The 13,791-nt window shown below is 38.2% G+C and overlaps 1 protein-coding gene across 9 annotated transcripts in view; it reads right to left on the bottom strand.

Moving 5' to 3' along the window:
- The window catches only part of CCDC30 (coiled-coil domain containing 30), an 80,095-nt gene that overhangs the window by 17,894 nt on the left and 48,410 nt on the right, over positions 1-13,791 (bottom strand). For all 9 annotated transcript variants that reach the window (XM_074334527.1, XM_074334529.1, XM_074334528.1 and 6 more), the window contains 3 exons: positions 12,375-12,529; positions 4,691-4,853; positions 148-260 (listed from right to left, as the gene is read on the bottom strand). In XM_074334527.1, coding sequence (XP_074190628.1) covers positions 148-260; positions 4,691-4,853; positions 12,375-12,529 — 431 coding nt within the window. The remainder of the gene's footprint in view (positions 1-147; positions 261-4,690; positions 4,854-12,374; positions 12,530-13,791) is intronic.

The raw sequence follows: 13,791 nt of genomic DNA, 5'->3' as shown, positions 1-13,791 counted from the left end.
GGAGTTGAAATGAAGAGGTGAAATGGGAAAGGGTGGTCCAGGCTGAGGAAAGTAGGTGAGGGGAAAAAAAGCTAGAAGGCAAGTGAGAACAGTGTGTCTGGGGAAAAGCAAGCAGTTCCCTTCCAAAGGGAACTTGTCTTTGTTTACCTCACGTGGAAATCAAACTGCTTCAAAAACTTCCCATATTCTTCACGTAGGGCTTCCTTCTCTTGCTGCAGCTTAGACACCTTCTCAGCCAATTCCCGGTTGCTCTTGAGATTCTGGAAAAAAACATTTTTTATTGAGAATATTTTGTGCTGAATAAAGGTAGGATGTTGATGGGATATAAATTGACCAAGCCTTTCTGCTGAAAAAGGCTTCCAGTGGCTCCAGCTTCTGAGACCACAGTAGCTTCCTGTGATTTCTGCACTTTCAGATTTCCTGAAAGCTAGCAGCTCTTTGCCCTGACTTTTGCTCCCCCAGTCTTTCCAATATTTTGCAAGCATCTAATTCCTTATATAGTCTTCCAAAAAAAAGAAATAGTATTCCAGCTTGAAGTACATAAAGTGTAAGCTGTTTTCTTGACCTAACCCTCACTAATACAAAGTATTTGGTTCTAGAAGTAACTCCAGGGAACAGATTCTCAAAGATGGGAACCTCAAAGATTGGTTATCTGACCAGGTTAGATTTAAAGGCAGGGTAATCGTGTGACTAATGCTAGATATCCATGACATAAGAGTTGATTCAATTGTAACTTACAGTTGCCTGTAATGAAATGCTTTTGGGGATCACATGACTGGAACAAAGAATGTTACAGTGGATTGGGAACTACAGGGAGTTTGGGGTGGGCTAGCCACATCTGACCATGTCAAATGAGCTTTCAAGGAGAAAATGTCCAATCTGGGGATTGAATAATTGGAACAAGATGCAGGCAGAGAGACCCACAGAGCATCTCTGAGAGCCCTAAAAGATCCTTTTCTCTCTGGTAAGCAGCAAGTCAATGTATCCAAAAACTAAATCCCAAATTTCATCAAGTAGGTTGCAGAATTACAGCACAAGTTGATTTCATAGTCTTGCCAGGTCTCTTATGAGAAAAAACAACGCTTTGTTTGGGAATGCCTGGAAATCTGAGAATTGGGAATGAGTACATCTGACAGGATTCCAAAGACTTTGAGCACCCTGGACCTCCAAATTCTACTGAGCCTCTCCTATCTGCATAAGCAGCCCTTCCTCTGCTCTTGGGAGATTAACCACTTTTGCCTTGGACTTCACCTGAGGCAGTTATCCTATAAGACGGTACCTATTGTTCTCAAGACCCACCTCTACACTATTACCTCTCAAGGCCTCCAATCTTACAACTAGAACAAGGTCCCAGCATATACTGAAGAGTGGGGGTTGAGTACAGGAACTGATCTGGGAGGACTGCCACATTGAAAGAATGAAGATTTTACCAAATTAAATTGGCACCAACCTGAAGAATATATGTAAGAATGTATTTGTAGGGTGTTATACTACAAAGAAAGGAATATACTGTTGAATAGGCTGAATTTATTGAAATGGATGCACTTACTAGTGATTCAGGATTTAATGTATTTAACTTGAACATCTAAAGTGACTTCAATAGGTTGCTTGGTTGATTGGCTGAAATTTGAACTCAACAATGGCCTATGTTAAATGACATTAAGATGCCATACTTTCTTGACATGAGAGAGGAAGAAATCCAAAGGCTTACGCAGATAAGGAAATTTTGAGATTTATCACAGGTGACCTGCTCACCCACCTCCTCACCATGACTCACACACCATTCAGAAGACAGCCTCTTCACCAAAGCTTTGCCAAATACACTCATGAGGGGAGCACCAGATTTCTTGAAATGCTCTGTTATAATGCTACCCTACTAAGGATGATGGTAGGCGGTGCCAGCACTCAAATGGACCCCTGATTTTAATGGGGACGATGGTACTACAGAAATGTCAGAGATCAAGTGGCAATATTTAACCCCCAGATACAGGTGGGCACTATTACTGTTATTAGATGATAGGGCCAGAGATATAACCAAATGGTTGGACTTGTAGCAATCTTTGGTTATGGTTAATTGATCACAGTGATTTTAGGACTAAAATAGGTGAGCAACCCATTAAAGTCTTGCTTGAGTTGTGGAAGGAAATAAGGAAGGAAGGAAGGAAGGAAGGAAGGAAGGAAGGAAGGAAGGGAGGGAAGAAGGAAGGGAAGAAGGAAGAAAGGAGCTCTGGGAAGCTCTCCTGTGCTTGTTTAACCTTCAGATTTGGGAGTGAAGCCACCCCTCCTTCCAGAGTAACTATCCACCTTTTAAGGAAGGTCCTTGCTTGTAACTTGGCCCTGGTGGAGACTGAATACTTGGTCATGAGAAATCAAGTGATCAAGTAACCTGAGCTGCCCTTCCTGAAACTAGGTATTATATTACGCACCAAACTAGGTAATATATTACTCACCAAGTTGGGCATGTGCAATAGTACTCTATCCTCAAGTGGAAATGCTATGTAAGATTCTGAGGCTGAGCAGATCCTAAACGTGCCAAGTTGCAGGAGCAAGTGCTACTAGCTTCTACTACATTACCATCTCTCTCAACCCAGACCTATGGCCTCATGGAGAGTTTCCTATGACCAATGAACTGAGGAAGAATATATTCAGGCATGCATTGCGTATGGTTCTGTACAGTGTCCTACAACCACTTGGAATAGGGTTGCTGCAGCATGACAGCCCTGCTGAGGGGTGGCCCTTAAGAAGAATGGGAAGGCAAATCTCAGCGGGCAAAGTCTGTCTTCACTTCACCTGAAAAGAGAGATGGCCAGAGGCATGGACCTACATTAAATCACAGGAAGTTTCTAATAGTTTGGACAGATGATCAGGAATTTGGAAAGAATAATATTGGAGGACTGGTGAAAAAGAGGTCTGGGAATGGAGCCTAGAACTAAAAATGCTGTCCAACAGAATTTTCTGCAATGATGGAAATGTTAGCCACATGGGCTATCGAGCACCTGAAATGTGGCTAGTGTGTCCGAGAAACTGAATGTATATGTTTGAAAATTTTAACTAATTTAAATTTAAAGAACCATGCGTGGCTAGTTGACACAATACTGGACAGCACAGGTGTAAAGTATGAAAATATGTTTTTGCTCACCAGAGGGCATCCAGAGGAGAGGTGGTTCTCAATAATCAGGTGAAAATGGTACATTCTGTAGACGTCAGCCTCTTTTTCCAGTATCTGTTTCCTTGCTCAATGGGCTCATGTACAAAGTGCATGGTAGCAGGAATATATTTTGCAACTTGTCATCAGCGCTAATCTATACAACTTGCCAAAAGCACAGATCGATGTTGAACAACTGTTATGGCACTATCCATTAGGGGTTGGTTATAGGCAGGTGTATTATGCTGGACCCCTTCCGTCATGGAGAGATCAACAACTTGTCTTCAGTGGAATAGATGCTCATTTTACATATGGATTTGCTTTCTCTGGCTATAATACTTTCACCAGGACCACCATCTGTGGACTTACCAAATTCCTTATTTCTTGTCATGATATACCACTCAACATTGCTTCTTCCCAAGAAAATCATTTTACAGTAAGAGAAGTGGAACAAAGGCTTGTATAGATGAGTCATAGGTCTCACCACATAACCCCCATCATCCAGAAAAAAACTAACCTGACAAACAGTGGAAAGACCTCTGGAAGATGTAGTTAGCAAGGTGACAACATCTTTTGGGGTTAGGTGATATCCTATAAGAGGATGTATAAACTTTTAACCAGTTACTAACAGTATATGATGCTATTTCTCTCATAGCCAGAATACATGGAAAGGAACCAAGAGATGCAAGTGGGAATGGCTTGTCACACATTTGGAAATCACAAAATATATATTAGTGTATTATTGGTCGTTAACTTTATAATTAAATTTTAAAGTTCCAGTATTTCCATGTGGATTGAAACTGAAGAAGTAGCAATTAACATTACTCCAAAATTATCACAGATACTGATGGGACATTGAGAGGTTAAGTGTGTCTTCCTTTATATGAGTGATAGTACATCATATAGGTGGCAGTGTAATGTTCTTTTTGTTGTTTATTAGGTTAAATATGGGTAAAAAGGTTTGTCTGGAAGTTGACTACACAAAATGGACTATACCATTGCTCAACAGGACCTCCACGTTTCCGAGCTCTCCCCTGTGCTGCAAAGTTGGAAGTCTGAAAACTACATTTCCCAGACTCCCTTCAAAGCAGAATTCCAATTTAGTTTCTGCAACGAGAGGCACTGGACATGGTTTGGGAAACACAGGTGAGGAGGAAGAGCCATTGTTCTTCCCTAACACTAGCAGGTATGATAGGTGAATGGGCAGACAGCAGATGAGACATCAGTAGGGGCTTCAGGGAGAGTTCCTGCAAATCCCATTTTGGTGCTGCAGTTGGCTTCCCCGTGATTTCTGAACTTCTGCATTTATTGAAAGCCAGCAGCAGTTCTCTCTGACCTTCTACTGACCCTTACCTCTCCCTTCCAACAATTTTACAAGCATATTATTCCGTGTTAAATCCCTTCTTACCTAGAGTAAATTCTGCTTTCCTGACTGATCCCCGAATAAGCTTAATGGGCAAAGTGCTAGGCACTCAATAATTATCAGCTATTACTCAGTTGTATGGGAAGTGGAAAACTGAGAAGCATTTCTATTTACTTTCTTACCTCATCAGATTTTCTTTTTTCATTTTCCAGTTGTTTAAGTTGGGCCTCTTGTTGCTGGATTCTGGATTGTTGCTGAGAACTGGTCATCTCCATTCGATTCTCTTTATCTTGTAAGATTTTCACTGCCTTTTGTAGCTCATTTATATTCTGATCTAGGAGTTTCCTGAGGGCAATTGATATACATTAAATCACACTGTGAATTGCAAAGCTTTGCAAATGAAACTCTTTGAGATAAAATTGTTACACTGTCACAGGATTGTTTTGGTTCAGTGATGTAGGCTAGTGTCCATAAGATAAAGGGACCAACACAGGAACCTTCTCTGTGACAGAGCTTTTCTTATTTGTCTTCCTCCCTCCCCCAAACAATCTTGCAATGAAGAAATAACTTTCCTTATTTTACAGAGGAAGCTGCCACTCAAGGAATTTTAATTAACTTGCCCAGGACAGGACAGCTAGGACAGCTAATCAACAGCTAGGACAAGATAGAGGTAGGGCTCTAATCCCGAAGCTCGTATTCTTTCTACTCTTTCTCACTGCTTTCTGGGCCCCGTGATCTTCTTGGGTCAATAAAGCGTTCTTAGTTTCAAACACGATTGATACAAGTGCATACATGTTAACACTGCTGTAGCTGAATCATAAATGAAGTTGTTTTTGATGAGTATTAAAAAAGGAACAACAGGCCTGAAATGGAGTCACCTGTGCTGAGCTCCATGTCAGAAAATCAAGCCTTGAGGGCAGTTCAGCCGCTCCCAGGAATATGACATTTAACCGGTCAACCTGGAACTACCTGGTCAGCACTAGTGAGGTCATCTGCTGGACAGACCCCCACTCCTCCCTAAAGGAAGGTGACCTTGCCCAAAATAATCCACTGTTTCCTAGAGACCTCCTTCCCTGCCCCCCACTTCTGCCTATAGAAGACTTCCTTTCTATTTGCTAGACGCATGTTGCCTGATTCATGAATCCTGAATAAAACCAATTAGGTCCCCTAATTTATTCAGTTGAATTTTCTTTATTTGTAATTCAAGTTTATTGGGGTGACAATTATTAGTAAAGTTACATAGATTTCAGGCGTACAATTCTATAATACATTATCTATATCTCACATTGTGTGTTCACCGAATTTTGTTTCTTAACATGAGGAAATGTACCCTTTTCCAAAAGGGCCATATGTATTTAACTCTTTCAGAGGGAGTGGACAGAGTTTCTGAGGATCTCAGACAAGGTTGTTTGGAATTAGGGGACTTATGTAGAAAAATATGATCACAATAATGATGAAATAGCACTGGTGGGCAAAATACTAACATGCTGGGTCATGAAAATACTGATATTGGACAAATAAGTTTGCTTTCTCTAACTTTAGTTTTCTCAGAAATCAATGGATTATTGGGAAAGATTTGTATTTGAGACGTGGGGCTCGTATCAGCTTCTCTCTTGTTCTTCTACTGTTTCTGGATGTAAGTACAGGCTTTCCAAGGACTGTTGTAGTTTTACCTTCTACCAACAATTGCACCAACACCCCCCCTTTCAACTCTATTTCATGTAATTCATTATATACATGAGCAATTCCTTACTGTTACTACCTATTTCTTCTTTTTTGGTTCTATTCTGAATTTCTGATCAAGAGATCAGACTAAGAGATAAGTCTTGGAGCTGAAAGGGAAATTTTAGTCTGCTTCAATTGAAAAAAACCTTGAGTTATCTGCAGTAAAATGTAGGAGTTAGAAACTTAAAAAGTAACTCATAAATATGTTAGAAATTAATTTCTATATTATGTGTGGAGCTTGAATAATGAAAAATTAACAAATAAACCAGTTTTGCCAGTGAATAAAATTAAGAAATTGGTAGATTGATGAGACTCCCTGTCTCCCTAATAACTTTAATTTCTCTTTCAATCTAGCCTACACATAGTAAGCAGAGTGCTCTTTCTAAATCACAATCTAATCATATTACACCCTCTGCTTAAAATGCCTAGTGGTTCCCCATTACTCTTAAGATAAAGTTCAAACTCTTTAATACGGCTTGTTAGCTAGCGTACCTTTCTAGGCTCTTTTTCTTGCCACTCCTTGTACCCCCAAACATTTTGTTCCAAGCAAAAGGAAATTTTTCACTTCCTGAAACAAGTCATCCACACTTATTCCTCCTCTGCGACTCCAACCTTTGTGATTCCAACCATTTATTTTCTCTTCCTTTTTTTTTTTTTTAAGGAGAGCACGCTCACAGTGGCCCTTGTGGGGATCTAACCGGCAACCTTGGTATTAGTAGCAACACGCTTTAAGCAACGGAGCTAAGCGGCTGCCCAGACTCCAACCTTTTCCCTATCTTCCTCTTCCAGGCCTTTGTACAATACTCTCTACTGAGCTTTCCCATACCAAGTACTTCACGCTCAGTTGAAATAGCTTTCTTGAGCTCTCTAGATTAGATGTCCCTGCTATATGCTGTCACCACATCCTCAACTTTCCTTAGCACAATATTTAGACTTCATTGCATTGCAGTCTTCTGTATAAGGATATTCATTATAGTGAGACTAAGAGTCCTGGTTTAATGTATGATTTTGACTTATATGTAGGCCCAGCGCTCTATCCAGTTTCTTCACAGCATGTCCTGTAAGCCTTAGCCCTTTCCCCCACTAGTCATTAGCCCCTGAGGCAGCCAGAAACAATGGCCATCCCTTGACAAAGAGTCACAGATACCGGTTTGTGTTAAGCTAATGATGACATCTTGACCTTTATGCTTCAGCTCCTAAGCCCTAAGGTGGAACGACCCCCACTGGCTACTTTTCCATGAGACCAGACAGAGGGATGCCAGAGCAGACCTCAGAGCTGTCCTCAAGACCTGGAGAAATGATTTATTACTCTCACCTCACCTCACACCAATCAGCTCCCAAGGGGACCCTGAACCCCTAGCCCACGCTGTCTTGTGATTTGGCCCTATGTAAGCTGTAACCTACACACCATCGGCAAGTGCGGCCTTTAGAGCATTGGTTTTCCGTTCTACTGGGCGGTGCCATTCATAATAAAATAGCCAGTCTTTCTCCACTGCAATTCTCAGTATTTAGTGTTTGGCTCTGCTGGTGCCAGGTGGACAAACTCTTTCTGTTCAATAACAATAGCATTATTTATAAAAGCAAAATGTCTAAATAACATTTTATATAAATAATGATAGGTCTATGTAACAGGATGCTATACAACTATTTAAAAGATTATGAAATTATAAATCATAACAAAGATAGCTGAGAAATCCCAAAATATTCAGAGATTAAACATAGTTCTAAAAAATGCATGTGACAAAAAAAATCTCAAAAAATTAAAAAGTTTTTGAACTACATGTATTTTACATGAAAATGGAAATGCAACTTATAAAATTTGTGAGATGCAGCAAAAACAGTGGTTGGGGGAAACTTATAGCATTAAATGCAAATATTATAAAAGAAGATAGAAAATCAACAATCTAAGCCTCCACCTTTGAAAAACTTGAGAAAGAGACCAACATAAGCCTAAATAAAGCAGAATAAAGGAAATAATAAAAATTAGAGCAGAAATCAGTGAAACTGAGAACAGGAAAACAATAAAGAAAAACCAAGAAACTAAAGATGGTTCTTTGAAAAGATCAATAAAATTGATAAACCTCTAACTTGGCTACCCATGAAACAGAAGACATAAATTACTAATATCAGAAATGAAAGAAGGGTCATCACAACTGTCAGGGAGTAAAAATTTTCCTTTACCCTTCTAGGTTCTGTTGGCTGGTCTAATAATCAAGTTGACATGAGACAGATTAGTGGGAGAAAAACAAATTAAAGTTGAATAACACATATACTTTCTGTATACATGGGAGAGACCCAGGAACACTGAGTAACTTGCCACCAAGATGGCAGAAGGTTTTACCTTAAATACCACCTTCAGCTAAAGACAAAAAAAAAAAAAAAGAAAGATGGTGGGGGTGGGGAGTAAGTTATGGGAGGTTACCAGGAAAAGCACAATAAACAAGCAAAATATTATTATGTAGCTGTAAGTCCACACCTTTCCATTGATAACAGTTTCTAGAGATATCTTCCTCTTTCTGGTAATGAAGAAAATACCCTTACAAGAGTAAATGTCCTTTAACAAACGGTAACTTCTACTTGATTTTCTGAGCTTCTCCCTTTCTTCCGTTTCTTAAAATTAACCAGCCTAAAATAATCAATATCCCAAAGAGGCATATTTAGAGGAGGCAAACTCTGCTCCCTTACTGATCCGATGGACTTTAAGAGAACAATAGATAAAATGGATTGATTCCTTGAAAGACACAAATACTAAAACTTACACAAGGAGAAACAGATCATCTGAATAGGCCTATATCTATTAAAGAAATTAAATCAGTACTAAATAACCTTCCAAAAAATAAAGCACTGGGCCCAGATGGTTTCATGGGTGAATTCTACCAAACATTTAAGGACAAACTGATACTGATGATCTACAATCTCTTCCAGAAAAATTGAAGAGGGTACACTTTCTAACTAATTCTAAGGGGCCAGCATTACACTAATGCCAAAACCAGATAATGCAGAACACAAAGGAAAACTGTAGACCGTTATGTCCCATGAACATGTCCAAACTCCTTAATGTGACTAGTTAGGCTCAGCCCATCATTCTAGCTTCATTTTCATGCCACGTCCCTTGTCCCCAAACATTTTGTTCTCATCAAAAGGAACATTTTCCACTTCACTGAGGAAGATGATGATGATTATGACAACAGAAACAATAACATCAAATACTGCAATAACAACAATAACATCTTTTTATTATTTATTTATTTTTTATTTTTAATAACATTTTTTTAGTAGTGGCTTTGTAATGTGTCACTTGGGTAGGAATTCCGATTCATGTATGTTTCTGGTTGGAGTGGCTACAAAAGATATATTTGCAAATTTGGAGGGCGGAACTGAAGCATTTTGTTTTTTATGCTTGGAAAGTTGAAGCATGTGCTTTTTGTAGCTTCTATATGTTGGCTGCTCATCTTGGTGTGAGGCAACAGCAGGCCTGCAACCAGTCCACCTTCCCTCTGATGCTCCTTCACCTTTCCATCTACTGGGCCAGCTGCCTGTTGAGCTCCTTGATGAGGGGGACCAGCTTTTCCCACAGGACACCTAGCTTACCAAGGTTGGAGGCCCTGAGAACTGACATGAGTTCCAGTCCATCCTCGTGGGTTCAGCTTGTGCTCATGAGTGTCAGCCTGTTGTTGTCCTCCGTCATTTTATATCCATCTTCACTTCCTTACTGTTTGTTCTACAGACCTCAAGCTCCAGGATAAGATGCAAAGATGACAGCTTTACAGACTGTGTAATCTATTCCCGAAATTGCATAAGACTAAATCCCTATAACAAGTCTCTTATGAAATATATTTTTCTCCTACTGGTTCTACGTCTCTGATCGAACCCTGATGGATATAAGTGCTCACTCTATGCCAGACACAACCCAACTGCTTATAACTCATTTGACCTACAGGATGGTCCTATGACACACTAGGTAGGGATGGGCACTGAGAGGATAAGAAACTTGCCTGACATTATACAGCTACTATATGGCTAATAAGATGACCATATTATATTGGTAGGTGATAAATGCAAATTCCAAAGCAATGTATTTTAAATGAGTCAACTTTTGTTAACAAAATAAGAATAATGAAAAATGTATGCATATGCATAGAAAAAATTCTGAGAAATACATAGCAACCACGTAAAGTGGCTATTGCTAAAGGATAGAATTCTAAAGAACTTATGCTTTTTATTTTATAGAGCTCTTTAATATTTGAAAATTCATAACAAACAGCTCTAATTACAATTGTACTAGCCAGAATTTATCGCAAAGAACTAATAAAAAGATATGTACAAAAATTTTGCTACAAGGAATATGTATTATGTCATTGTTTGCTATAGCAAGAAACTGGGAAAAAATGTAAATGTCCAACAATAAAGGACTGATGAAATAAATTCTGGTATATTATTAAAATAATGTTCTAGAAGAAGATTTAATAGCAGGTAAACAGATCATAATATTTTAAGTGAAAAAAGTAGATTACTACCTAAATATCTAAATTGGGGTTGCTTTCCTCCAGGTTACAAAACAATGTATACTAGATAGACCCCTTTTTGTGGAAAAGAATTTTCCTACACATTTCAGTTTCTTATACTTAGTTTAAATATTACTTCTATGTATTTCTTCTCAGCCAATCTTTACAAAAAAATGTATAGAACTGGTATTATTATTCCTACTTTAGAGATGAGAAACCAAGCTTCAGGAAAGTTAAATAGTCCTTTTACTTGTTCAAATCTTTGATTACATCTTTTGTTTCGTTAAAACTTCACATAGTTGTTTTACAATTGATTCTTCATAATTCTTAATTGCTGTAGTTCTTGGAGATTATAAATCTGGTTGTTTGTTGTCTCTGCTGATTTTCATTCTTGGCAGCCAGTTTCCTTGTGTTATTTGGTGATTTTCGATTGTCAGTGCATATTTGATTAAACTTAATATATAGGAATCCTTAATATCTAAATTGGGGTTGCTTTCCTCCAGAGATAATTTGGATTTTCTTAGTTAGGAAGCCAGGGGCCTTCCTGCTGGGGAAATACTTTAGCTCCTTCAAAATTCCCAGCTAAATACTGGAGTCTCTACTTCAGCCATCCTACCTGCTGCAAACTTCCTCACCTTCTCTCTTCTCTCAAACCCAGGTTGATAGTTATTTGCTCCTTGACTTAGGAGTTTGTTTGCCATTCACCATTCTTGTTTTACTTCATTGTATGTTTGCCCTTAGGGCTTTCTCTTGTTTTGTGAGCAATGCTTTAAAAGGTATACTTAGTGTAATTTATTCAGGATCTAGTTGTATTATAACAGGAGGATAGTCTGCCATCCTGCTACAGTAACAGTGAGACAAGTATTTTTCTACAGTAACTCACAGAGTGAATTCATTATTCATTTGTACATTCATTCATTCACTTACCCAAGCATTCATTCATTCACTAAATATTTACTGAGTACCTAATGCCTGTCAAGCCCTATGTTAGCCCTTTTCACTAGAGCTCAAAGTAAGTTTCTGACCTTCATAGTACATGTGGATAGCTATATATCTTTTCAGTGACTAACACTATTTTTCTTGAAATATATGTGAATCACTCTGAGTGCTATAGAAGCAAGCGTCAGTTACTGAAATTTAGGCCCTCCAAGAAGATTAATTAAGTAAAAATCCTAATGATAATCATAGAATTTTAGAAAAACATATGACCGCTCCTGTCTGGTAGCAGCTTGTTGATGATTAAGATACCCGTAAAGTACCTGGAACTTTGAAGAAAATCAGCTGATCTGTACAAAACACCAAATTCATTCTACTCTGCATTTTGTGCCAATCATGTTAGAGTTAGAAAAACAAATCCCAGAGTATCATATTTCCTAGGCAATCCAGCCATTCAAGAATACTTACTGGGGCACCAAGAGTATCCCAAAACAATAAGAAATAACCCCCGCCCTGAAGCATCCCACACTTTGAGTAAAAGGCAAACAAAAGAAATTAGAATATAATGTGATAAGTACACATGTAAGAAGTTGTGTGACTGAGTTTACTTCATGGTGACACAGAGGAAATACAGTGGTAACTTGAGGAAGCTGGTAATCGTGGTTAGCCTACGAGAAACTGACGTCTTTGCTCCTCTTACCTCTTCTGTTGTTCTTCTTGATATTGTTGCTTTATTTTAGTTTCATTTTCCATTGCTTCTCTTATCCTTTCCTCTAGTTCCTTCTTCCCCAAAACACAAGTTTCTGTGAGACAGACTTTATGAGCATGTTCTAATTTCTGCTGCAGATCCAAAATCTTGAATGAGAAAAGTTTACAAATAAAACTTTAAAAAGAGTGTGACCTATTTTCCAATTAGGGAAATACCATATAAATAGCAAATATACTAGTACTAACAAAGAAATCTGATATAAAATAAAGAATGTGGCTAGCTTTATTTTAATGTTAAAATAAATTACTTACGTTTTGCAATATATAATACATTCACCAAGCTCAGCGCGTGCGTGCGTGTGTGCGTGCGTGCGTGCGTGTGTGTGTGTGTGTAAACGAAGCTATATACTGAAGTCTTCTCCCCAACCCATCCTGTCTTTCTCCACCAAATAGGTGGGAGATCACTGACATTAGTTTCTTGAGTACTCTTCTGGAGATTTATTTATGCATATATAAACAAATATCATTACATAGTTCTCTCCATAGACGCATTTTTACACAATTCATGGCATATTATATATACTTAAATATCTTGCTTTTTAATAAAAAATACACTCAGTTATTTTTCCACTTTATACACATATATAGAATTGTCCTCTCTTTTATAGCTGCATACCATTCCACGGTAAGAATATACCATAACTTATTTAACTAGCCTCCTACTTATGGACATTCAACTTGATTTCAATCTTTTGCTATTACAAACAACAGCTCTAGAATAACTTACAGATGTGGATTTGCCAGGGCAAAAAGATTATTGTTATTTGTTTGTTTGTTTGGTAGATAATGGCAAACTGTCTCCATAGCTATTAGACCAATTTCCACTTCTAACAACAACGTGTGAGAGTGTCTGGTTTCTCCACAGTGTGGCTACATTCATGAATAATATCTCAACACAAAGTAGAAGTCTCTTCCAAGCCAAATACCTATTAGCATATTGCCTAGCACGAGTAATAGGTTCTTTAACACTCTAGTAGAACTGAAAATAAGATTTATGAATTTGAAAGAGATATATAATTTTGTTTTAGAAATTACATGTTAGATTTAAAGTGTCATTAAAAATATTTTTGTTAGATAAATCTCTTTTTAAATTTGTTTACTTATTTTTTATAAACCTTTGTCATCTAAGTTTGTGGCTGGTGCATAGTAAGTGCTCAATAAATATTTGTTGAATGAATAGATTTTAGCAGAATAGCTGTTCTCCCTCTATTGTATTCCTGACTCAACAATGAATCCTTCACAATGGTCTCACACCACATTCCCCACAAACTGGATGCCAGTGGATGGCAGTCCTTCTCTAAGAGAAGGGCTTTCTGCATCAGCCCTAAGCCTTGGCACTTAGGTCCTTG

This window comes from Rhinolophus sinicus, linkage group LG06, assembly GCF_036562045.2.
Source record: "Rhinolophus sinicus isolate RSC01 linkage group LG06, ASM3656204v1, whole genome shotgun sequence".
NCBI classification, from domain to species: Eukaryota; Metazoa; Chordata; class Mammalia; order Chiroptera; family Rhinolophidae; genus Rhinolophus; species Rhinolophus sinicus.
Note: the sequence above shows the minus strand (reverse complement) of the source record. Positions and strands in the feature narration are given on the sequence as shown.